This window comes from Lemur catta, chromosome 5 (assembly GCF_020740605.2).
Source record: "Lemur catta isolate mLemCat1 chromosome 5, mLemCat1.pri, whole genome shotgun sequence".
Taxonomy (NCBI): domain Eukaryota; kingdom Metazoa; phylum Chordata; class Mammalia; order Primates; family Lemuridae; genus Lemur; species Lemur catta.
Window position 1 is genome coordinate 102693348 of NC_059132.1, and position 23546 is coordinate 102716893.

The 23546-nt window shown below is 43.9% G+C and overlaps 1 protein-coding gene across 1 annotated transcript in view; it reads right to left on the bottom strand.

Annotated features, from left to right (window-relative positions):
- Positions 1-7304: 7304 nt before the first annotated feature.
- The window catches only part of TENM3 (teneurin transmembrane protein 3), a 437141-nt gene continuing 420899 nt past the window's right edge, over positions 7305-23546 (bottom strand). Inside the window, exons 25-27 of the mRNA XM_045552462.1 lie at positions 21212-22823; positions 16719-16849; positions 7305-8144 (exon numbers count right to left, since the gene is read on the bottom strand). Of these exons, the coding sequence (XP_045408418.1) occupies positions 7389-8144; positions 16719-16849; positions 21212-22823 (2499 nt within the window). The 3' untranslated portion in view covers positions 7305-7388. The remainder of the gene's footprint in view (positions 8145-16718; positions 16850-21211; positions 22824-23546) is intronic.

Sequence of the window (23546 nt, forward strand, 5' to 3'; positions counted from 1 at the left end):
TGCGTGTGCGTGTGCGTGTGCGTGTGTGAGATCTCACTCCGGGCCCCTCTCCCCATCATTCCAGCCCCCGGCGGGCCATAGGGTGTCTCCCCTCCGTGCTGGGTTGGGAAGAGTGACGGGGTTGCCGCTGCCCACTGGCAGAGCCCGGCCTGGGCGGGCTAATCCCGGCCAGGTAGCGGCCCTTGGGAGTGCACACGGGCCTGCACCCTCCGGCCTGGCCTTTCTCTAAGGTGATGCGGTGGCTTCCACGTGCCACCTCTGTTCTGCTTCCTCATTTCAGTCGGAGCTTTGGAAGGAAAGGGGGCCTATTTATTGGCCTCCAAATATGCCCACGGGCTCTAGCCAGGACGCTTTCCGAAGGCAGGACACCAGCACAGGCTGCCATTTAAAATTAGCATCTGCTGGCTTCGCTGGGTGACAATCAGGACCAAAAGGTCGAGTCCTGGATTTTTCCTCCATCTCCCGCCTCCTCCCCATGCAGGCGGGAGCAGGGGCGGGAGCTGCGATGTCACCGCCGGGGGCCCAGACGAGGGGCGGGGGCGCCTTCGCTTTTCCAGGCTGTCGCTCTAGCACGTTTCGTGAGCGCCTGGCTCCTTCGCAAATACAAATGCCACTCTGAATCTCAATGATCTGTCCTTCTGGGAAATTCTTCCGAGAGCGACAGGACTGTTAACATGAAAAGTAAAAGGGAAACAATGCGACAGTTCAGAAATCACTGTTTTCGGGGGGGCTGCAAAACTCAAATAGCCCGCGGACAATTCCTGAGAGGAAGGGCCTTATTTTTGATCTGCCAAGTGAAAGGGACACTGCGTGACAAAGTTTCTGCTTGACGTGCAGGGAAATCTTACCCGAGCGATTTTTGCAAGGACCAGGCCTCGGTGAGGCGGTGCATGAAGTAGAAGGAATTGCTTTACGCGTGCGGCTCTGCGGGCACAGCTCGGATGGGGAAACCGAGGGTCTTTAGAGCCGGTCTTGCCGCGGGGAGGTGGGGGAGGGGGAAGGGGGAAAGGAAAGGGGGAGGGAGGGCCGGTTCCTTCTCCGTCTCTGGCCGCGGAGCTGCAGTTTTGGCCCCGGGGGCGTCAGCCCCACCCACGCGCACCGCCAGGGGGCGCCGGAGCCCTTCCCGAAAGCGCCTGGGCCGTCGCCACAGCGACCCACGTCGGGGCCAGAGCCGGCCCGCAGCCTCCCGTCCAGCCCCCCGGGGGAGCGCGGACGCGTCCTGAAGGCGCAGCCCATGGGGCCGCCAGACGTTGGGACGGCCTCTCTGTCCCGCAAAGCCACAGTCCGGGGAGCTGAAGGGGCAGGCGACAGGGAAGCCCCGGGGCGGGGGGCGAGCTTAGGGAAATATGTCCTCTGTTCCCTTTGCTCCCGCCCTCGTGCCGGGTCCCTGTGTCCGCCAGCTCTGACCGCGCCTCTCCCTCCGCGTCGCCCCTGCGCCTTCTCTGTGTTCTGCAGTGTCACTTGTCAATGCTGGCGACTGACGCTTAAACCCCAGGCCTGATTTTTTTTGAGCTTGTAAATAATGTCATAGCTGAAGTGAGGAGATTTTAAAAACGGCTTGTTTATGACCTTTTGCCAATTGGTTGGGGATGAGGGACTCTAGTTCTTTGATATCTGAGTAATTAAAGTCCATCTGGTTTACCAAGGGAGCTGTACGGTTTTCCTTCTGTCTCAAAGGGGACGTGGTTAGACACAGCCTGGTCAGTCGCAGCCCAGACAGGTCCCGCCAGGTGAATGCAGGGAGACAGAGAAGGGGGCGCCGTGGGTGTGGAGACTGGCCTTCTGGGGGCCGTTTTTGTAGGGTATTATCTAGAGCAGGTAGACTAGAATCTCCCCAGTATTAGCTGTAGAAGAAGAGCTGGGCTCAGGCAGCTTCTTCCCTCACGCTGTCATGCTGTCATTAATCTCGTGCGCGGGAAGAGCCCAGGGTGGAGGAGCTTCGGGGCCTCCTCGCAGACTTTCACGGGGCAGTTCCATTTTCAGCCTTTCAGTCGTGTCAAAGAACCTGTCACGTCAACTCCTTGGGCATGCATGCTCCCCTCACACCCCATTGATGAAGTTAACTTGTGAAAATTTTAAAGAATTTATTTCGACCCAGTGGACCGCTTGTAAATCCTGTGAGTTGTGTGCAGTAAGCTGTGCCACGTGGAAACAGGCCTTGTGGGCGGAACGCGGCAAATCTCTGCCCGAGTGAGGAACAATGCGACTTCCCTGCCGATGCGGGCGCGACACCTGCGGCCGGGCTCGCGCAGCTCCACTCACAACGCACCCTATAAGCAGGAAGGCTGTAGCCAAGCCACTCTCTTGCCCTAAAAGTCACAATTTATGCTTCTGATTTTAATTTTCCTCAGCTTAGATCCCAGAAGGATTTATTAAATTTGCTTTGAGGAACCCATTAACTCTAAAGTGAATAATGACGTTACTCTAGGCTTAGACTCGGTTTATAGTAAACTCTCTATACACAGGACTCTAGGAATCCTATATTCCTCCATGACAGAATTTTAAGCCAGTTCATAAATGAAAAGGCTTACTCAATTTACCTAAAAGTTATTAGTAATTAACAGACATCAAGAGATCATTGCTCACAGAGGTGGTGAATAGCAAATGAGAACTCTGGCGAGAGAGGATATTCATTATGTGGCTTAAATTAGAAAGTAGAAAATTCAAACGGCTTATCAGTACCTCTTTGGTACTCTGGCTTAACTCTGTGGTTAAAATGGGTATTAATGGTGTATAATTCATTTTTATTTCTTTCATGGACTTGGTAGGATGTCCAAAGCCAGATAAATGGCTTATGGAAAAATCTAGGTAAATAGCCCCATGGTCTTTCTTTTACAAATTATGGATGGTCATTAACACTGCATGGCAGACTTGCTTGTCCAGGAGGAGGGCTGCTGGGAGCTGGAGGTATTGGCAGGCAGAGGGGGCCCCACGGCACATGCCTAGTCAGTGGGCCGGGGCATCTTTATATAATGAAAATGCACGTTGTGACTGTAAGCACTGGCAGCTTTGGAGGATAGAGTGCCCACAGGAAGGGGGTGGTAAGGAGCGTCTGCAGCGCCCCTGGGCCGCGTTATCAGGGCACGGTGAGATGCCGGTGGACGGGACTAGCCTACAGCAATCTCTGCTCACCTCGGCTGAAGCCACTTCTGTGGACTTGGACAACTCACTCAAATTTCTCTAAGTCCTTCCACCTCCAGTTTCTAGAATTTGATGCATTTTGTGGACTGGGGTGCTGGAATCAAATCACTCCTCTGAAGAAAACTGGGAAAGGATTGGGATACCTCTGAGAGGGGTAAGATCTTGCTGTGTTGACCTTCCAGGCTTCCCAGGGGTGGGCTCACCCCACTCAGCCGGAGCTCAGATGACATGGGTGGTGGCAGTTCTTGGTCCAGGTGGACCTTGTCCTCCTCTGGACTACAACCAGAGAGCTGCTGTGAGCACTGCCCAGGTGGTTTTGCCACAGACAGAACATGATGTGGATCAGTGCCTTCCAGCTTCCTCTTTTGAATCCTTGATTCCGAGGCACCTGGGACAGCTGATTGGCTGTCAGCAGGTGAGAGAAACAACTGCATTCAGGAGTAGGCTGGGACAAAGGGAGAAAAAAAGATGGTGCACAGAGTGATCAGTGGGCATGGCTGGGGAATTCATCAAAGGCAGAATTCTCTTCTCATCTTTTAAAGTGCTTGAGGACTGGTCTTGATTTGAGGCGCTTATATTCAGCTGTTGTGCTTATGTTCAGGTCTGGCAGTTAGAACCCCATGCAACTATTAGGTGATATTTGATGAATATGAATAGATGCATGCAAATTTCACAGGATGTGGTGGCAGCATATCCCACACCCAGAAAATTATTTTCTAAGATATAATTTTTACCCACACTATTTTTCTCTGCATTTGTTCTGACGTTGCTCTTAAGGAAAGGAGTGTAGAGTGAAAGTAGTAAATTTGCCTGCATTTTTCTAGATTTCGTGTTTTGGGCACATTAAAGTCTAATTTAAGGAAGAAAATAGACCAGTTTGCCAAGTGGAGTGACCTGATTCTTGTTGGATCAACATGTTATCAAGTTGAGGTTGTCACTACAAAGCAAGTGTGATGAAGTCTGCCTTTTCCAACTAAAATCAAAGCCCTGGCCTGCCAGCCCAGAATTGCTGAACTAAGCATCCCCCAATCAGCCGGTCTGTATGTAGGTTTAGACATCTCCAGGAGGTTGTGAGCCGATCAGGCCCAAACTGATTATTCTAATCAAGTGTTTTAATTAAGCACACTTATTGCTGGGATCACAGGAACGAGGCCTGCTCTGAAGTAGTAATGGCTGTTTTTTTTTTTTTTTTTTTAATTCTTCTTTACAATGAGAGTGATTGGCTTTGTAGGGGTATATTTAACGTTTTTCTAAAGTAGGCCACGGGAGAGTCCCCTGTGAAGTTCGCTCTGCTGAGCTGGCAGTCTGGCCAGTGGACAGAAAAAAAAAAAAAAGATGATAATACCAACTGAATTGCAGATGAATCAATACCCCAACTACTGCATCTACTTGCATCCTCCACATTAAACACAAAGGCAATACTGGCTAGCCCAAGATTTGAAAAAATATATAAACACACACACATTGGGTTGGCTTTTATTGGAATGCCTAGATGCAATCTATAGTCATCAAGTTATGGAAAATTCAGGTCACATATAAAGTTAAGAAGGCAAATGAAAAGAACAATACAAATCAGACAAAATTTACATCTCAAAATATCATGAAAGCATTTTGACTGGCTTTGCCTAAAATACTTTGAATATCAATTTCTTTTTTGTAAGCTAATTTTTTTCATGATACAGTCACCCACCCCCCACCCCCAACTCTTAGAAAAAGGTCTTTTGTTTACATATTCCCCAAGGTCACTATTTCTTGTAAAAGCATGTCCAGATCACAAGTCTTTTTAGAAAGAAATAGGCTCATTATACCTACTAACAAGACACTAATTGGGTTGATTTGACTTCATCTAAAATAAGCACCAGAAAATACTCCAGATCTGTCATTTGTTGGTGCCGGTGTAAAGACCAGTCCATGTCGAGAAGGGGTTAAGACTATGATTTCACTTCTGTCATGTGGTACAAGCTTTTCATGGTCAATACATCAGAAACATTTCTGAGAATTTAGACTCAGAGCCTATTTCACCCAAAAGTACTTACAGCATGCTAAATACAGTCCTGCAGAAGTTCCATTGAACAGAACTGCAAATACCTAAGTTAACAGTTAAAAAATAAAATGTAAAACAGAGCCATGTTTATGTGGTTTGAAATCTCATAGTTTTCTAAATTTGGGCTTCATAATACTTGCCAAAGGATTTCCAGGATAAAAAAATTAATGCTAATCTGTGCTTTCATTCTAATAAAATATCAGCATTCATTAGAAGATTAATTACTCGGTATGCTCTACCAAATACACAAAGACAGTAATAGCACTGATACTGTAAATTCAGTAGCTATTTTGAAACTTTCCCAGCCAGTCTGTTTAATAAACACGCCTACTGTGCAATTTAGAGTATGTGATACATACAAAGCAGTTAGAAAATTATTTTCAATACATCACTTGAACCTTTATATTTACGACATGTTCACTTGCTATATTTTATCACCATTATACATAGAGGAAAACAGTGTGTACTATAGCTCAATGAACTGAGAAATATTTTCTAAAAATATTTTTGTGGCTGAATTTAGTGCTCACGAAAAAGACTTGTCAGAGCGGCTGAGCCGACACAGAAGTGCAGATGGCGGCTGGGCTCGTTCCCGCAGCACGCACGTGTGCAGGAGGGCACGGCTGTCAGTTCACTTCCAGCTGGATCTGCCACCCCCGGCTTCCCCGAGACAGAGCAGAGGCTGCCATTCAAACCAGCAACAAAGGTGGTTTGGTCATGTGGGCTTACAGGAGCTTTTGTCTCCCTTTTTTGTCCCTCTTGGTGACCCGAGACTAGCAGAGTGACCCTGCTCCTTCTGGCTGCTCCCCACTGCTGGGTTTCTGCTGTCTTTCCTAGACCTTAAGACACGTGCTTACAGTCACGACTACATCAGATTCTTCCCTCCTCAGAAATGTTTCCTGGGCATCTGATGTGGTCTCGCCTCCATCATGAGATGGAGCTTCAAGAACGGTAACAATAATAGTAAAAACCCCAGGGTTAATTCTCTCAACTCCCCATGGACTTCCAGGGCTGAGAGTGGGCCAGAAAACCCCTTCCCCCTGTTTTTTCATATCTTCCCTTACATTCCACCAGCCTTAGTTTTCTAAGTTTTGTATTGTGCCCGTAGTTGATAATGCTTGAGGACACTGGCGTGATGAATAAGAGAAGGAAGAGAAAGGAGCAGTTCTCTGATTTGCCACCCACTTAGGATTGCACTGTCCTATCCATCTAGTGATAGAAAGTTGCACATTTTTTTCAACCTAATACAAAAATATTAACACTTCTGGACATTATAGGCATAAGTTGTTATATCTCTACAATATAATAATTTATACTGTACAGCTATAACAGATAACAAAAGGTGCAATCCTTTTAAAAAAATCACACGGTTCACATGTTTTTATCATTTTATTTTTAAGTATAAACTTTTTAAACACTTTACATAAATTAACTCCTCTGAGACTAATATTTGATGTACAGTAAATTGTAATTCATATAAAAATCCATAAACAACTTGTCTCACATAATTTACAAAAAAATCAGGATTTCCTTTGCTTATCAGTGACAAGGATTCTAGTTGCCAGTTTTTCCCCAAGGCAAACCACGTTAGCGTTGTAAAATCCGTTATTAAATCCCCGCCGAAGCAGAAGTCACTGTGCCAATGTCCTTTTACAAAGCTGCACAGGGAAAGCAGTTGGTTTGTCTATAAACAACAATTTCCCCCCACATTTTAAAATGAACAGAGATACATATCACATCCTATGCAGAGAGACTACTTCTTGTAAGCAAAGGTGGACAATTCGGTAATATTTGGAAACACTGTATGCATTTTTTTTTTTTTACCTTAAGTACAGTGTTTTGAAGGAATAGACAGCCCCGAGCAAAATGTTGAGGCCTTTTTTCCTTTCTTTCATCATTTTTTTCTTTTACTACTTTCGGTCCAACTGAGTGCAGCGATATGCATATGTAAACATATTCTTTAAAGCCGATCACCTTTAAGGTCATTCAGAAAAAAGTGGTCTTTGTCTTTGTGTGTGTTTGTGTGGTTTCGTTTTGTTTTTTAATAGCAGTATCGTTCTCCCAGAAGGCTCTTCCGCGTCGGAGAGTCCAATTCGGGTTGTGCTCCAGAACAATCAGAGCAAAGCGGCGCGTTCGGCCCCGGCGAGGCGCCCGCGGCCGGCCAGTCCGGTGTCCCCGCGGCGAGGACGGCGCGGCCCGGGCGTTACCTCTTGCCGATCTCGCTTTGTCGGAGGAACTGGATGTTGTTGGCGCTGTCGGCCAGCTCGGGGTACTGCTCCACGGAGAGTACGTAGTACCCGTCGTAGCCCTGCACCTTGCCGGCGCTCAGCAGCTGCCGCTTCTCGCCCTCCGTCCAGAGGCGCGCGCCCTCCTCGCCGTCGCGCACGCGCTGCTGCTCGCGCGCCCAGGCCCGGGCGAGCGCGCGCTGCCGTGCCTGCTCCAGGATGCGCGCCTTCTCCTCGTCCAGCGTCATGCCGTAGCGCACGTGCAGCGCCAGCGCGCCGAACTGCATCTCCACGTCGGCGAACCTGCGCGTCCTGCCGTTCACCACCGTGGTGGACTGCGACACCGTCACGTTGATGCCGTTCTCCAGCGCCTTGCGGCCGCTCGTCAGCCGCAGCGTGCCCAGGTCGCTCTCGGGCGTGGTGGTCTTGATGAAGTAGTGCGTGTCCTTGCCCTCGATGGTGAAGTGCAGGTTCTCCAGGTAGAAGGCGCTGTTGAGCACGGCCGCCACCTTGATGCAGTCCTCGTTGGCGATGTTGAGCACGTTGGTCTGCACGCGGCCCTGGCTCACGGCCAGCATGACGCCCTTGCCGATCAGCGACTTGACCGTGGCGAACCACAGCCACGACTGCTCGCCGCCCGCCCTGCGCCGGCTCACCTGCACCTCCGCCATCCGCCCCAGGGACAGGAAGGCCTTGGCTTGCCTCGCCACTTGCTGCTGGACTCCAAAAATGGGCTGGAAGGCAAAACACAACAGGTAACGCGTGAAAGAACGGCTGTGGCACCGGCCAGGCTTCCTGGCGGCTGACCAGAGAAGGGGGCGGGGGTCGCTGGAGACCCCGAGGCGGGGATTAAAGCCTCCACTGGTGCGTCAGAGATGAAAGGCCTGCCCAAGCCTGGGCGGAGGAATGCACTCCAGATCCCTTCCCCTCAAGGTGATCCAGATGGGTTTTGAAACATAAAAAGGCTGAGCCCCATCACGTATTTCCTAAAAGGTTTCTTAAGTTTCTAATGTGGGCAGGATATTCATGTTTTTAGCTTTTCTCGTATAGTTTCTAGATGCTCTCTTACCAGGCCCGCGCCATGTGGGGAAGGCGGCTTATCGGGTCCGCTGTCCCAGGAGCTGGCTCCACGGGAGGCCGAGGCGAAAGCATCAAACCCAGAGAAGGATCTTAAAGGCTGGGCCATCACTGGGTCCCCACTTTATATGCTTTGAAATGCCTGTGCTTTAAGTCAACTCTGTCCGTCCTCCCTGCGAACCCAGTTTTCAGCTCAAGATTGGCAGTGTAATGGGAGAACTGAAATGTACAGGGATGAGTATTTATTACGTTAGGAAAATAATTATTTTTCGCAGACTTGGGGACAGTGGATGTCTACATTGGTAAATCTTTTAAATTGGGGGCATCTTAACTCAGACATTTCTTATACTACCAGATGTTTGGCCAGTGTCTCCCAAATAGAAACATCTGTTTCATGTTCAGCAATGAAAGAAACAGTTGCTTTTCTGCACTTGGGGCAGCCTCAATGTCTCTGCCAGCGATTCCCTAAGCTGTCTTTATGATGTGCTTCTCTGGACAGCGAACTTGAACCATATTTAAAATGCTGCCTAGGAAAAAAGTTGGCAAGTCCATTTGTACAGTTAGACTTAAGTGTTTTCAGACATGCTGGAAAGTCATACAGAGTTTGAATATGCACGTTCAAATGCATCAGGAAACCTCAGCGTGTCTTCACCGCACTTTATCAGTGTGGATATACAGTCATGTGCTGCTTAATGACATGGATATATTCTGAGAAATGCATCTTAGGTGATTTTATTGTGCAAACATCACAGAGTGCACTTATACAAACCTAGATAGCACAGCCTACCACACACCTAGGCTATATGGTACAGCCTATTGCTTTTGGGCTACAGACCTGTACAGCATGTGACTATACTGAATAGGCAGTTATAACACAACGGTGAATATTTGTTTCTGAATATTTGTGTCTAAACATTTGTGTATCTAAAGGTGCGATAAAAATACGGTATAATCTTATGGGATCACCATTGTATATGCAGTTGTTGACTAAAACATTGCTATGCAGCACGTGGCTGTATTTGCAACATCTGAAAAAGGAATTGCTTTTTTGTTAAGTATCAAACATGTAACAGAAAACAGTGTTATTAGTATTGTATATGGTGTGTGTACGTATGTGTGTGTTAGCCATGATTGCCTTTCCTCTTTGTAGTCATTGAAATTATAGGAAATTGCTGGGGGGGCATTAATCTTAGAAACTCTGCACTCTCCTCTGCTTTTTATCATTATGGGATAACCCAATTTCTTGACCTCTAATTATTCTTGCTTTAAGCTAGAAATTCTGGTGTTTTGTGGTACATTCCTTTCCAATCTCTGAATGGTGGGAATTGAAAGTGCCACCTTCTGAAATGGCAGCTTTGACTTTGCAATTTTCCATTATATTTCTTCTTCTTCTTCTTCTTTTTTATTTTAGCTCATCGTGGGGGTACATAAGTTCAGGTTGTATACATTATCCATGTCCTGCCCATCCCCCTGAGTCAGAGCCTCAAGCATGACCATTCCCCAGACGGTGCGCAACGCGCTCATCATGTAGACATACACCTATCCCCTCCCCCCACCCCCCATCTCAGTCTGATATCCAATTGGTACCGTTCCCCAATGTGCATTTAGGTGATGATCAGGGAAACCAATTTTCTGGTGAGTACATGTGATGCTTGTGTATCCATTCTCTGGATACTTCACTTAATATAATGGGTTCCAATTCTCTCCAGGAGAACCAAACAGATGTCGTATCACCATTATTTCTTATAGCTGAGTAATACTCCATGGTATACATATACCACAGTTTACTAATCCATTCGTGGATTGATGGGCATTTGGGTTGTTTCCACATCTTTGCAATTGTGAATTGTGCTGCTATAAACATTCGGGTACAGGTGTCTTTGTTATAGAATGACTTTTGTTCTTCTGGGTAGATGCCCAATAATGGGATTGCTGGATCGAATGGTAGGTCTACCTGAATCTGTTTAAGGTATCTCCATAATGCTTTCCACAGGGGTTGCACTAGTTTGCAGTCCCACCAGCAGTGTATGAGTGTTCCTGTCTCTCCGCATCTGCGCCAACATGTGTTGTTTTGGGACTTTTTGATAACGGCCATTCTCACTGGAGTTAAGTGATATCTCATTGTGGTTTTGATTTGCATTTCCCTGATGATTAGGGACGTTGAGCATTTTTTCATATGTTTGTTGACCATTCTTATATCTTCTTTTGAAAAATTTCTATTCATGTCCTTTGCCCATTTTTTGATAGGGTTGTTTGATTTTTTCTTGCTGATTTTCCTGAGTTCTGAATAGATTCTTGTTATCAGACCTTTATCTGATGTGTAGTATGCGAAAATTTTTTCCCATTCTGTAGGCTGTCTGTTTATTTTCGTGATTGTTTCTTTGGCTGTGCAGAAGCTTTTTAATTTAATCAGGTCCCATTCGTTTATTTTTGTTGTTGCTGTGATTGATTGCCTTAGGGGTTTTCTTCATAAATTCTTTGCCTAGGCCAATGTCTGTAAGAGTCTTTCCTACATTTTCTTCTAAAATTCTAATAGTTTCCCCCTTAAGGTTTAGGTCTGTTATCCACCGTGATTTGATTTTTGTGAGAGGTGAAAGCTGTGGGTCCTGTTTTAGTCTTCTACATGTGGCTATCCAGTTTTCCCAGCACCATTTATTAAATAAGGAATCTTTTCCCCAGAGTATGTTTTTGTCTGTTTTGTCAAAGATTAGATGGCTATATGAGGATGGTTTTATATTTGGATTTTCTGTTCTGTTCCATTGGTCTGTGTCCCTGCACTTGTGCCAGTACCAAGCAGTTTTAATAATCACAGCTTTGTACTATAGTTTGAAGTCTGGTAAATTAATACCTCCCATTTTGTTTTTGTTGCTTAAAATTGCTTTTGCTAAACGGGGTCTTCTCTGGTTCCACACAAAGCGTAGAATTATTCTTTCTATATCTGTGAAAAATGATGTTGGTAATTTAATAGGGATTGCATTGAATCTGTGGATAACTTTGGGCAGTATAGTCATTTTAACAATGTTGATTCTTCCGATCCACGAGCATGGTATGGTTTTCCACCTATTTACATGTTCTGCAATTTCCTTCCTCAGTGTTTCTCAGTTCTCCCTATAGAGGTCCTTTACCTCCTTAGGTAAATATATTCCTAAGTATTTTATTTTCTTTGTTGCTATTTTGAAGGGTATTGAGTCCTTAATTTGGTTCTCCGTTTGACTGTTATTGGCATATATGAATGCTTCTGATTTGTGTGTATTGATTTTGTATCCCGAGACTTTACTGAATTCATTGATCAATTCCAGGAGTCTCTTGGTTGAATCCTTGGGGTTTTCAAGATATAACATCATATCATCAGAAGAGAGTGAGAGTTTGATCTCTTCTTTCCCTATCTGGACTCCCTTGATTCTGCTCTCTTGCCTGATAGCTCTCGCAAGGACTTCCAATACTATGTTGAAAAGTAATGGGGACTGTGGGCAGCCTTGTCTGGTTCCAGTTCGAAGTGGGAATGCTTTCAGTTTTTCCCCATTCAGTATGATGTTGGCTGTGGTTTGTCATATATGGCTTGTATCATTTTTAGGTAAGCCCCGTCTGTGCCTATTTTGTTAAGTGTTCTTATCATAAAAGGGTGTTGAATTTTGTCAAATGCTTTTTCTGCATCTATTGAGAGGATCATATGATCTTTACTTTTGCTTCTATTTATGTGGTGAATTACGTTTATAGATTTGTGTATGTCAAACCATCCCTGCATCTCTGGGATGAAGCCCACTTGGTCGTGATGGATTATTTTTTTGATAAGCACTTGGATTCGATTTGCTAGGATTTTATTGAGAATTTTTGCATCTATATTCATAAGGGATATTGGTCTGTAGTTTTCTTTTTTTGTTGCATCCTTTCCTGGTTTTGGTATTAAAATTATGTTGGCTTGGTAAAATGTGTTGGGGAGAATTCCATCCTTCTTGATATTGGAGAATAGTTTATGTAGGATGGGCACCAGTTCTTCTTTGTAGGTATGGTAAAATTCAGGTGTGAACCCATCTGGTCCAGGGCTTTTCTTTTTGGGAAGGTTTTTTATTGCTGTTTCGATTTCAGATCTAGATATTGGTCTATTCAGGAATTATGTTTCTTCCTGGGAAGGCTGTGTGTTTCTAAAAATTTGTCCATTTCCTCCTCATTTTCCAATTTGTGTGCATAACAATTTTTGTAAAATTCATAGATGATGTCATGTATCTCTGTGGCATCAGTCATGATTTCTCCTTTCATGTTCCTGATGGAGGTTATTAGAATTTTTTCTTTTCTGCTCTTGGTTAGCCTAGCCAGAGGTGTGTGAATCTTGTTTATGTTTTCAAAGAACCAACTTTTTGATTTATTAATCTCCCTTATGGTTTGTTTGTTGTCCTTTTATTTCAGTTCTGATTTGATCTTAATAATTTCTCACCTTCTGCTGGGTTTGGGGTTGGTCTGTTCTTCCTTCTCCAGCTCTTTGAGTCTATTCATTAGATTGTCTATTTGTAAATTTTCTGTCTTTTTGATATAGGCATTTATGGAAATAAATTTTCCTCTCAGGACTGCTTTAGCTGTGTCCCACAGATTTTGATAAGTTGTGTCTCCGTTGTCGTTTAATTCAAAGAATCTTTTGATTTCCGTCTTGATTTCTTCATTTATAAAATAATCGAGAAGGTTGTTTAGCTTCCATGACGTTGAGTAGGAATGAGAATTGCTGTTAGGGTTCATTATTACTTTTATTCTGCTGTGATCTGAGAAGATGCATGGTATAATTTCTATTTTTTAAAATTTTTTAAGACATGCTTTATGTCCTAGGATATGGTCAATCTTGGAGAATGTCCCATGGGCTGATGAGAAGAAAGTATATTCAGTGGATTTGGGTAGAATGTCCTGTAGATGTCGGTGAGGCCCATTTGTTCTAGCATTCTATTTCAGTCCATTGTTTCTTTGTTTATTTTTTGTTTGGAGGACCTGTCCTGTACTGTCAGTGGTGTGTTAAAGTCTCCGAGTATCAACATGCTGTTATCTATCATTTTGTTCAAATCAAGTAGGGTTTGCTTTATGAATCTGGGTGCACCTAAGTTGGGTGCATGTATATTAAGTATAGTTATGTCTTCTTGTTGAATTGTACCCTTCACCAGTATATAGTAACCATCTTTGTCTTTCATTACTTTTATTGATTTAAAAACTATGTTATCGGAGATTAGAACCACCACGCCAGCTTTCTTTTGGCTTCCGTTTGCTTGAAATATCAATTTCCACCCTTTTATTTTCAGTCTAAATGCATTCTTGCAGGTTAGATGAGTTTCCTGAAGACAGCAGATACTTGGCTTGTATTTTTTTAACCATTGGGCCAGTCTATGTCTCTTGAGTGGGGAATTCAATCCATTCACATTTAATGAGAGAATTGATAAGTGAGACTGATTTCTGTTCCTCATGTTGGCTTGAATTTCATTATTCTGTTTTCTCACTTGAGCCATTGTGATAACTGAGTTTTTATCTTCTCTTGAGTAGTTTTATATTCATGGGTCTTTCTTTTGCTGGTCCGTGTGTAGTCCTGTTTTGAGTACTTCTTGGAGAGCTGGTCTTGGTGAATTCTCTGAGTTTTGGTTTATCTGAGAATGTCTTAATTTCACCTTCATATATAAAGCTGAGCTTAGCTGGGTATGGGATTCAAGGCTGGGCATTATTTTGTTTCAGAAGAGTGAGAATGGGGCCCCAGTCTCTTCTTGCTTGTAAGGTTTCAGTTGAGAAATCTGGCGTGATTCAGATGGATTTTCCTTTGTATGTAACTTGCTTCTTTCTCCTTACAGCTCATAGAATGGCCTCTTTAGTGGAAATTTTGGTCAGTCTGATAACTGCATGATGTGGTGTCTTCCTATTTGGTATGAATCTCCCAGGGGTTCTTTGAGCTTCTTGAACCTGTATATCTAGAGTTTTGGCAAGGCCTGGGAAATTTTCCTCAATTATGTCTTCAAATAGCTTATCTAACCCTTGTTTATTGTCTTCTTCACCCTCAGGAATGCCGAGAACTCTCACAGTAGGCTTCTTCACATAATCCCACATTTCTTGTAGACTCCGGTCTTTACTTTTATTTCTTTGCTCCATCTCTGTGACTGACTTATTTAATTGGAAAGTGTTATCTTCGATTTCTGAGATTCTTTCTTCTGTTTATTCTACCCTGTTCTTGAGACTTCCCACTGTGTTTTGTAGCTCCCTGGATAAATTCTTCATTTCCAGGAGTTCAGTTTGATTTTTCTTCAATATTTTGATTTCTTTAGTGAATTTTTCTTCCAAGTCCTGGATCTTTTTTGTGGTATCTTTGTGTTGGTTATCCATTTTTTCTTGCATAATGTTCAGCTTATTTATGATCCATGATTGAAATTCTCCCTGCGACATATTGCTATTTCGAGTTTGGTTTGTGACAATTGGTGGAGAATTAGTAGTCTTCTTTGTAGATGAGGTTTCAGCTTGATTCTTTATACTCCCAGAGTTCTTTCGCCAAGGCCTTCCCATGTGGATCAATCCTTAGGTCCCTTCTTTGAGCTAGCTTTAAGCTGGACAGAGGCACTCCGTGCGCGCGGATCTTGGGCTGTGCAGCAGCCCAGGTAAGCTGCCACCTCTGTCACTAGGGGGAGCCCTTCACGTGTTGTTCAGGATTTTGCTGCCTCAGCTGAGGGGCTGCTCCTGTTGGGTCCAGCCCCAGAGAATTAATTTGGCCTGAAACCGGTTTGAGAGTCCCGTCCCTGGGCTGATTTAATTGCAGACAGAAAGCGACTTTTTCCTTGCCTCTTCCTCTCTCGAGGTGGTTTCTGCCTCTCTCTGCGCGAAAGACAGTGGCTGGGGGGAGGGTGGTGCCCGCGTTTGCCCAGGGCCCCGGCTGCTGCAGCTCCCGGGGGTGACGGTCTGCCCGCTCCAATGTCCGCAAAGTCCACGCTCTGTTCCCCCGCAACCGGGGAAGCGCTCAGTGTTCACGAAAAGGTGGAGCTGCTAGTGGGGGCCGCAGACTAGGGGATGGAGCTGCCGGGTTCCCAGTCGCTCCGCAGCGGCTGGGCTGGAGACCCCGACAATGGTGGCTGCCCGTGCGCCGGTCGCCGGCAGGGGCTGGGGGAGCCGGGATTGCGGGAGCCCGGCCACCGCGTAAAGGAGACAGTTCGGCGTCCCCCAGGTGTCTTTCGCTGCAGCCCGGCGTGACCCCTCTCCCGCGGGTTGCAGTCTGCCCACAGGGCTCCGGGTCCGAAATGCCCCCGGCTATTGTCTCCGCTCTGCAGAGCCCTGCATCTCCCGTGGTGATTCCGCACCAGCTTCAGGCAGATCCCTAACTGAGTGGGAGTGGAGGTCAGTGGGGAGACAGGCCGCTTTTCTGTGGGGCTGAACCCCCCTCACTCACTGGTGAGGCGGGTGCAGCCGGCCCACGCTCCCCTCTCTATTGTCCGTCCCGCACTCTCCAGATTGTCCCGATAAGATTTTCCGTTCACCTCAGTCTTTTCTTGCTCTCTGTGTCCCACGCTGAGTCTCCGTGGGTTCACACCGCTGTTCTGGTGGGGGAGCAATCCTCTAGCGTTGTGGCAGGCTGAGATCCAGGCCTTCTTCTCCGGGAGCACGAATCCAGGAGGTCACCTCTACTCCGCCATCTTTCGTCCCCTTTCCATTATATTTCTTTCCTTTTATTTCTCATAATAGTTACAGGCCTCTTGATCTGTTATCCTCAGGAAAATTCTATAAACCCATCTGGTTGTAGGTAGAGTCTTACCAGAGAACATTTATTTTTATTTTTAATCTTTTCCCATGAAGCACTGTTAAATATTTTAAAGAAGGTGAACTTCATGGCATTGTTTGTGGGCTGCTCATTTGTAATATGAACTCCCTGCCCTCGGGTTTATTGTTTATTGCAGTTTTGCCTTTGAGTCCCAAGTGCCATAAATGTGCTTTCATGGGGTTCTCTGTAGAAACCCAGCACTCAAAAGTGAGCTTCTGCATTTTATTACTTTTTGATAATGTCTTTCTGTGTTTTTATTAGCATCACTAAAAACACATTTAAGCCTGTTTAACAAGCCCCTGGTTTGTTGAACAGAAATGCAAAGGAAGTGGTATTTTTCTTCCCTAAAAGAGTCAAAAAATTAAAAACCATCTTTGGTATAGTTTTCACAAGGGGAGTGTGATTCAATATGGGTAAATAAGCCAAGTAAGCCATATATCACCTTTTCATAGGTTTTCTTTTTGTTTCTTACCGGTATGTCATCCCACTGCTGACTCTTCACAAGTTCGTAAGAAGGTTCTGTTAAATCAAATTTGGGAACAGGGAATCCAGGAATAGCATTGTGCAGATGGAATCCAAATGTCACCAGCCAGCTGTTAACATCTAGGAGAAGAGTGTTCAAAATGAAAGGTGTTAGGGTTTATTTTGTGCTAATTTATTAATTTAAATTCTTACCTTAAAAACTCCAATTTCACAAATAATAATATCAAAAAGAGCACACGCTTGCCTTCATCCTACAATTCAAACCCCACTCTCTATTTTTAGACCTGACGACAAAAGCCTTCATAACAGAACTATGGCAAGTGCTACAAAAAATGCAGGGTAATAGACACTCACACAGACCGGATGAGCTGTCATTCCTGCTAAGTCGCATCCTGTGCTGGTAATAGTGATAAAAGGGGTAATCACAATGCGCAGCAGCATGAAAGAGACGCAGTTGTAGAAAACAAATGGGATTTGTTTTTGTAGTTAGTAAAGGCTGGTCTCAAATAGAAGTTGTGTGTTATTAGCTTTCAAAAGTGATTGCCCAAGGATATGTGGACTTCCACAACCCATTTTCTATTAATAAAAACCCTAAATTGAGAGTATTAAAATCAACGGTTGATTCTTAATCAAAGATGAATGCTGAAAGCTGGCAAAACTGGCCAAGGGCACAGAAGTCCTGATTACCATCAGTTGTGACTTCAAAGGCTCACTGTGCACAGGTGGAGACAAACTTTTTGGGGAGCAAACCTGGAAACCTTTAAAATGGTATTTTAAAATATTGCCATGTGACTCCAAAAGCCATTAAGCTCAGAATAAGGTTTTTATTCTATTCTGGAGGTTATAATGTTACAGAACTACTCAGCAGGCTTGCAGCTTTATGAGTACAGTTGGGTGTAGATTATTTTATATATTAAGCACATTGCTGGAAAATTTGAAATTGCATTCCACCTAATATATTTTATGCTGTTCCATCTCTCTTTTGATGTTTTTCAGAAAATGCTGCTATGGCATTCCCTGCAGTCCACGTTGCTAGGAGAGGATGAATTCAGGAGCTGTGGGCTTTCCAGCCTTTCAGGCAGCCCGTGTCAACACCCCTTAAATAACCAGAGGTAAACTGCTTGTCAGGATGATGGAGAGCCACTGGTTTCCCATTTCCTTCTCTAGGGCACACAGTCTCACCTCATTGCCAGGCTGGCAGGTCCTTTGTCCAGGCATAATATGGCTGCAAAACCAGTGATATTCTCCTTCTTTTAAATGGCATGGTGGTGGGGAGAGAAAAGTCCCAAGTTGTTGACATAGGATGGAAAGTGACACATTTTTCTTTGTGAGAGTGTAGACAAGACTATGTGGGTGTGTGGGGGAATCTTATACTTTGGGGAAAATTGTTTCTCCCAAATGTTGGAGTATTGGGGGCAAAAATTCTTTTACTCTGAACAATGTCTGCATAACAGTGAAAATCAGAGGGTCTTAACTATAGAAAACCACTGCCAAGATAATGGGATTTAAATGCAGATGTGTACTGAAAAACCCCAAATGACAATACCATAAGGGTGTGACTGAACAAGGATGCTGAAAGAAGAGACTTTCAGCTGGTTCACGTGGAAGAGAGATATGAAATGCTTTAGGCAGTCTGGAAATGCTCACGTGGAAGAGAGATATGAAATGCTTTAGGCAGTAGGAAGCAGATGTGAAATGAACAGGGGCCACATGTCGAGAGCTGTTTTGAGAACCGAGGGAACCAATATCTCAGTATGCCTCAAATACTGAGCTAGAAAAGAGGCAGCCTGAAGGAGCACCTAACAAGCCAAGGGAAAAAAAAAAAAAATCTTAAGTCAAACCAAACCAACCTAGGTATTTTATTTTCTTTGTTGCGATTTTGAAGGGTATTGAGTCCTTAATTTGGTTCTCCGTTTGACTGTCCTCATATAGCCATCTAATCTTTGACAAAGCAGACAAAAACATACTTTGGGGAAAAGATTCCTTATTTAATAAATGGTGCTGGGAAAACTGGATAGCCACATGTAGAAGACTAAAACAGGACCCACAGCTTTCACCTCTCACAAAAATCAAATCACGGTGGATAACAGACCTAAACCTTAGGGGAGAAACTATTAGAATTCTAGAAGAAAAAGTAGGAAAGACTCTTACAGACATTGGTCTAGGCAAAGAATTTATGAAGAAAACCCCTAAGGCAATCACAGCAACAACAAAAATAAACGAATGGGACCTGATTAAATTAAAAAGCTTCTGCACAGCCAAAGAAATAGTCACGAAAATAAACAGACAGCCTACAGAATGGGAAAAAATTTTCGCATACTACACATCAGATAAAGGTCTGATAACAAGAATCTATTCAGAACTCAGGAAAATCAGCAAGAAAAAAATCAAACAACCCTATCAACAAATGGGCAAAGGACATGAATAGAAATTTTTCAAAAGAAGATATAAGAATGGTCAACAAACATATGAAAAAATGCTCAACGTCCCTAATCATCAGGGAAATGCAAATCAAAACCACAATGAGATATCACTTAACTCCAGTGAGAATGGCCTTTATCAAAAAGTCCCAAAACAACACATGTTGGCGCAGATGCGGAGAGACAGGAACACTCATACACTGCTGGTGGGACTGCAAACTAGTGCAACCCCTGTGGAAAGCATTATGGAGATACCTTAAACAGATTCAGGTAGACCTACCATTCGATCCAGCAATCCCATTATTGGGCATCTACCCAGAAGAACAAAAGTCATTCTATAACAAAGACACCTGTACCCGAATGTTTATAGCAGCACAATTCACAATTGCAAAGATGTGGAAACAACCCAAATGCCCATCAATCCACGAATGGATTAGTAAACTGTGGTATATGTATACCATGGAGTATTACTCAGCTATAAGAAATAATGGTGATACGACATCTGTTTGGTTCTCCTGGAGAGAACTGGAACCCATTATATTAAGTGAAGTATCCAGAGAATGGATACACAAGCATCACATGTACTCACCAGAAAATTGGTTTCCCTGATCATCACCTAAATGTACATCGGGGAAGGGTACCAATTAGATATCAGATTGAGATGGGGGGGTGGGGGGAGGGGATGGGTGTATGCCTACATGATGACTGCGTTGCGCACCGTCTGGGGAATGGTCATGCTTGAGGGTGCTGACTCGGGGAGGTGGGGGTGGGGGGAGGAGATGGAGGTATGACTACATGGTGAGTGCCAGGCGAACTGTCTGGTGAATGGACACGCTTGAGGCTCTGACTTGGGGGGATGGGCAGGACATGGACATTGTATATAACCTGAACTTATGTATCCCCATGATGAGCTGAAATTAAAAAAAAAAAAACAAACCAAACCAACCAACCAAAAAAAAAAAAAAAAAAAAACCAGAAAAGAAACTTTCTCCAAGAAACATGAATGTGGCAGAGAGGTTAATTATGGCAGTGTAAATCAGGAACAGAAGGTGGAAGCAGGAGGATTCAGAATTCTTGGGAGTAGAGGTTGAGTAAACGAGTCAGCTCACTAAAGGAAACTAGAATAGTGCTTGCAAGGACCTCATGTCTGTTTTACTTCCTGGTGGTTCTGTGGTGGCAGAAGTGGGATCTGATGTTTTACATCTTGCAAAACTAAAACAGCAACATGCACTAAACTTGGAAAGATCTTAAATCTATACCTTGAAAATTACTCTATATTGGTGGAAAAATTAGTGTGCCTGTTAGTAGTGTCACCATGCAAGAGTTGCACTAAATGGCGATGAAGACAATGGTCTCAGAAGACAGAAGAAGTGAGACCAGACACAGGATCCACTGACTAAGAAACTGATGGGGAGAAACTGCTCCATTATTGCCCTGAGGTGAGGGTGGTGAAGAGGGAATTAAACACCTCCCAGGGATGAAATGGTGTGTCACACTGTGTTGTGTTTCACACTGATTATCTCCATGAGAACTTTACACATGTATTAAAGAACCCAACATTGCATGTTTGTAAAGGTAGTTAGTTACTGTAATGCAGCAGCATTTCATGTATTCTTATATTTTATGCCATAATGTAGGCATTATTATCCACATTTCATAGTGTAGCAAACTGAAACTCATAAGCACTATGTGACTTGCCTATAGAGCCACCCAGCTTGTAGGAGAGGAGCTGGGATTGGAACTCTAATTTTGGGACTCTGAATTCATGATGTTTGCTCACCCATGTCAATTCCCTTCTTTAAATGATTGGATTTCACGTCATTTCAAAAACTTGTAGCCTTGGACATTGGCAGGCAGAATCGGAAGTAACTATGTCTCATTTTCCTTTTGTGGTTTCTCTATGGTTCCATAGAGAAATAAATACACTTATAAGGTGAAGCGTTTGATTTGATTTTGCATGAGCCAACTGTAAAGTTTAACAAAAAAGCAATTCCAGATATTTTGTGTATTAATCTAATGATTACAGTAATTCAGCACTTGGAAAGGAAAAACACATGCTTACCTGTGATGTAGTCTTTCACATCATGGATTTTGCTTGCAGGGTTGTTATTCCTAAACATGTACAAGTTAAAAGGAGCTGGGTCCTTCCCAATTCTTTTCCATATTTCTATGTCAGGCGTTGTCCATCTCCCTGCCAAGATGTCATAATCTCTTTCTCCAAAGTGGATTAATTTGGTGAGTGGGTCATACAAGCCACCATGAAATCCAATTACCAGCTGAAAGTCAATATTGGAGTCAAAATAGATTTCACCATATGCGGTGTACTGAATCTGTTTTAGCATAAGCCCATTGCTACTGAAAACAGCCAGTGGTGTCCCAGTGTTATCTGATGCAATGTAGAATTCATCCCCACTACTGATTTCCATGGCAAAAAGATGTCCTTGGAGATCATAATAAAGGGAGGTAATTTCTGAACTTGAATGGTTGTAGACATGAGTGATCCTAGTGGGATAAGTTAGGTCAGCATAAAAAAACTGCAGGTGCTGTCCCAGGCTGGTTTTGCTAGAAACACGCCTTCCCAGGCCGTCATAACGATAGATCACTGTCCAGCCACTACCTTTACTGTAAACTCGAGTTAGAAGCCCCTTGGAGCTATATTCAAAGATCTCTGTGCCTCTTTGACGTAGGAAACCATCTTCATCCAATCGATACTGAACGTCACCCAGTCGAGTGATTCTGTCTCGCAGGTCGTAGCGAAGAGGTGTCAGACGTGCACTGTTACTTGGGTTCAGTAGATGGAGGTTTCCATTCAGATCATAGTTGTACCGCCACATGATCTTTTCATTTAGGTAAACTGTTTGGAGCTGCCCATCAACATCATATTCGTAACCATATTTGGTAGTGTTGGCAAAAGGCCCTATTTTAATCTCTCTCTTGGTTACGCGACCCATGTTATCATATTGAATTGTAATCCAGTACATGAGCGACCTGAATATCTCATATTGAATTTCCTTGATGCGGCCATGAGCATCAAAGTGCTTCGTATAAGTCATTACAGCTGTGGAAATGATCTGGTTAATATCATAATATATAACTCCAAATTTTCCAAACTGCTCAACTTTGCCAGAAATGTCATCAAACTGGTAGAGATCAATGGGCAGCGGAGTTTCATTGATGACACCCTGCATGCTGGTCACTCGGAAGCTGTTGTCATAGCTATAGTCAAATCTCGCATTTACCATCCCGTCTTCACTAAAGCGGAAAATCTGTCTGTCAATCAGGGGGCCAATTTGTCTGTATCTAATGGTGCAAATAAAACCATCGCTCTGGAGGTTTACTGTTTTTAGGACTCCTGCTGTTTCATCATAGGTAAAACTGACTCTTGTGCTGTCATATAAAATTTCTGAGAGCCTGGTCTGCCTTCTATATTTGAATAAGACCCTTCGACTTGTGCCCAGGAAAGCGGTTTGCAGGAGCAGCCCTTCCTCGTTGTAGTCTGTGATGATGGAGGCATTACTTTCCGGGGGATTGTATATGTTGCGGTAATAGCCGATGGATCGGATGGTCTGCATGGTGTGGCGAGCCACGCTGGGCATGGTGATGGCAGACAGGCGGTCCCACATGTCATATTCGAAAATGTATTGCCGCTGGCTATGAAGCAGAAGAACCATGGACTGTAAGGAGAGAACATATTTGTTACCCAATGTTTGTTTGTGAATGGGGGAAGCAAAAAGCAGATGTAGTGACCACAAATGCACAGAAACATTCCATTTGAGAAAATGATTTTCATTTTAATTGAGCTATTCTTGACCTTATATGTTAACGATTCCCTGCGTAATTTGCTTGGATGCTTAATTGTGAGGGGCTCTACAGTGAGTGGCTCTTGAGTCCTAATGTGCTGCCTGTCATGACTGTAGCATTCTGTTCACAGACATTCACAGCCAGCCAGCAGATTGTCAGTGGATTTGGATAAGTTGTAATACAAGCACCAGCAAAGTTGCTTTAAAGACAACATTTCAAGGAGAAAATGGCATATGGGAAATTCAATCCTATCCATAATTAGCAATTATTTAGTAAGGTGGCTTCCCCCCCTCATTTGATTGAAGGACGATTCAAATCATGTGTAAAATTTCCCGTGTATTTGGGGGAGGAGCAAAGCATTCCTAATATAAAGAAGAGACATAAAATCAGCCCAAAATGGGTAGCACGTACATAAAGCATCAGCATCAACAAACACTGCTAAATTAATCATCACACGGTGAATGAGAGCTGCAAATCCCCTTAGTAGAAATATGGATTTGGATATTGGGTTTTTTTTTTTTTTTGCAAATTGTTCAAGGCATCTGTACTGACAGTAAAATTTACATTCTGATATTTCCTTTTGTGGGTACCAAATC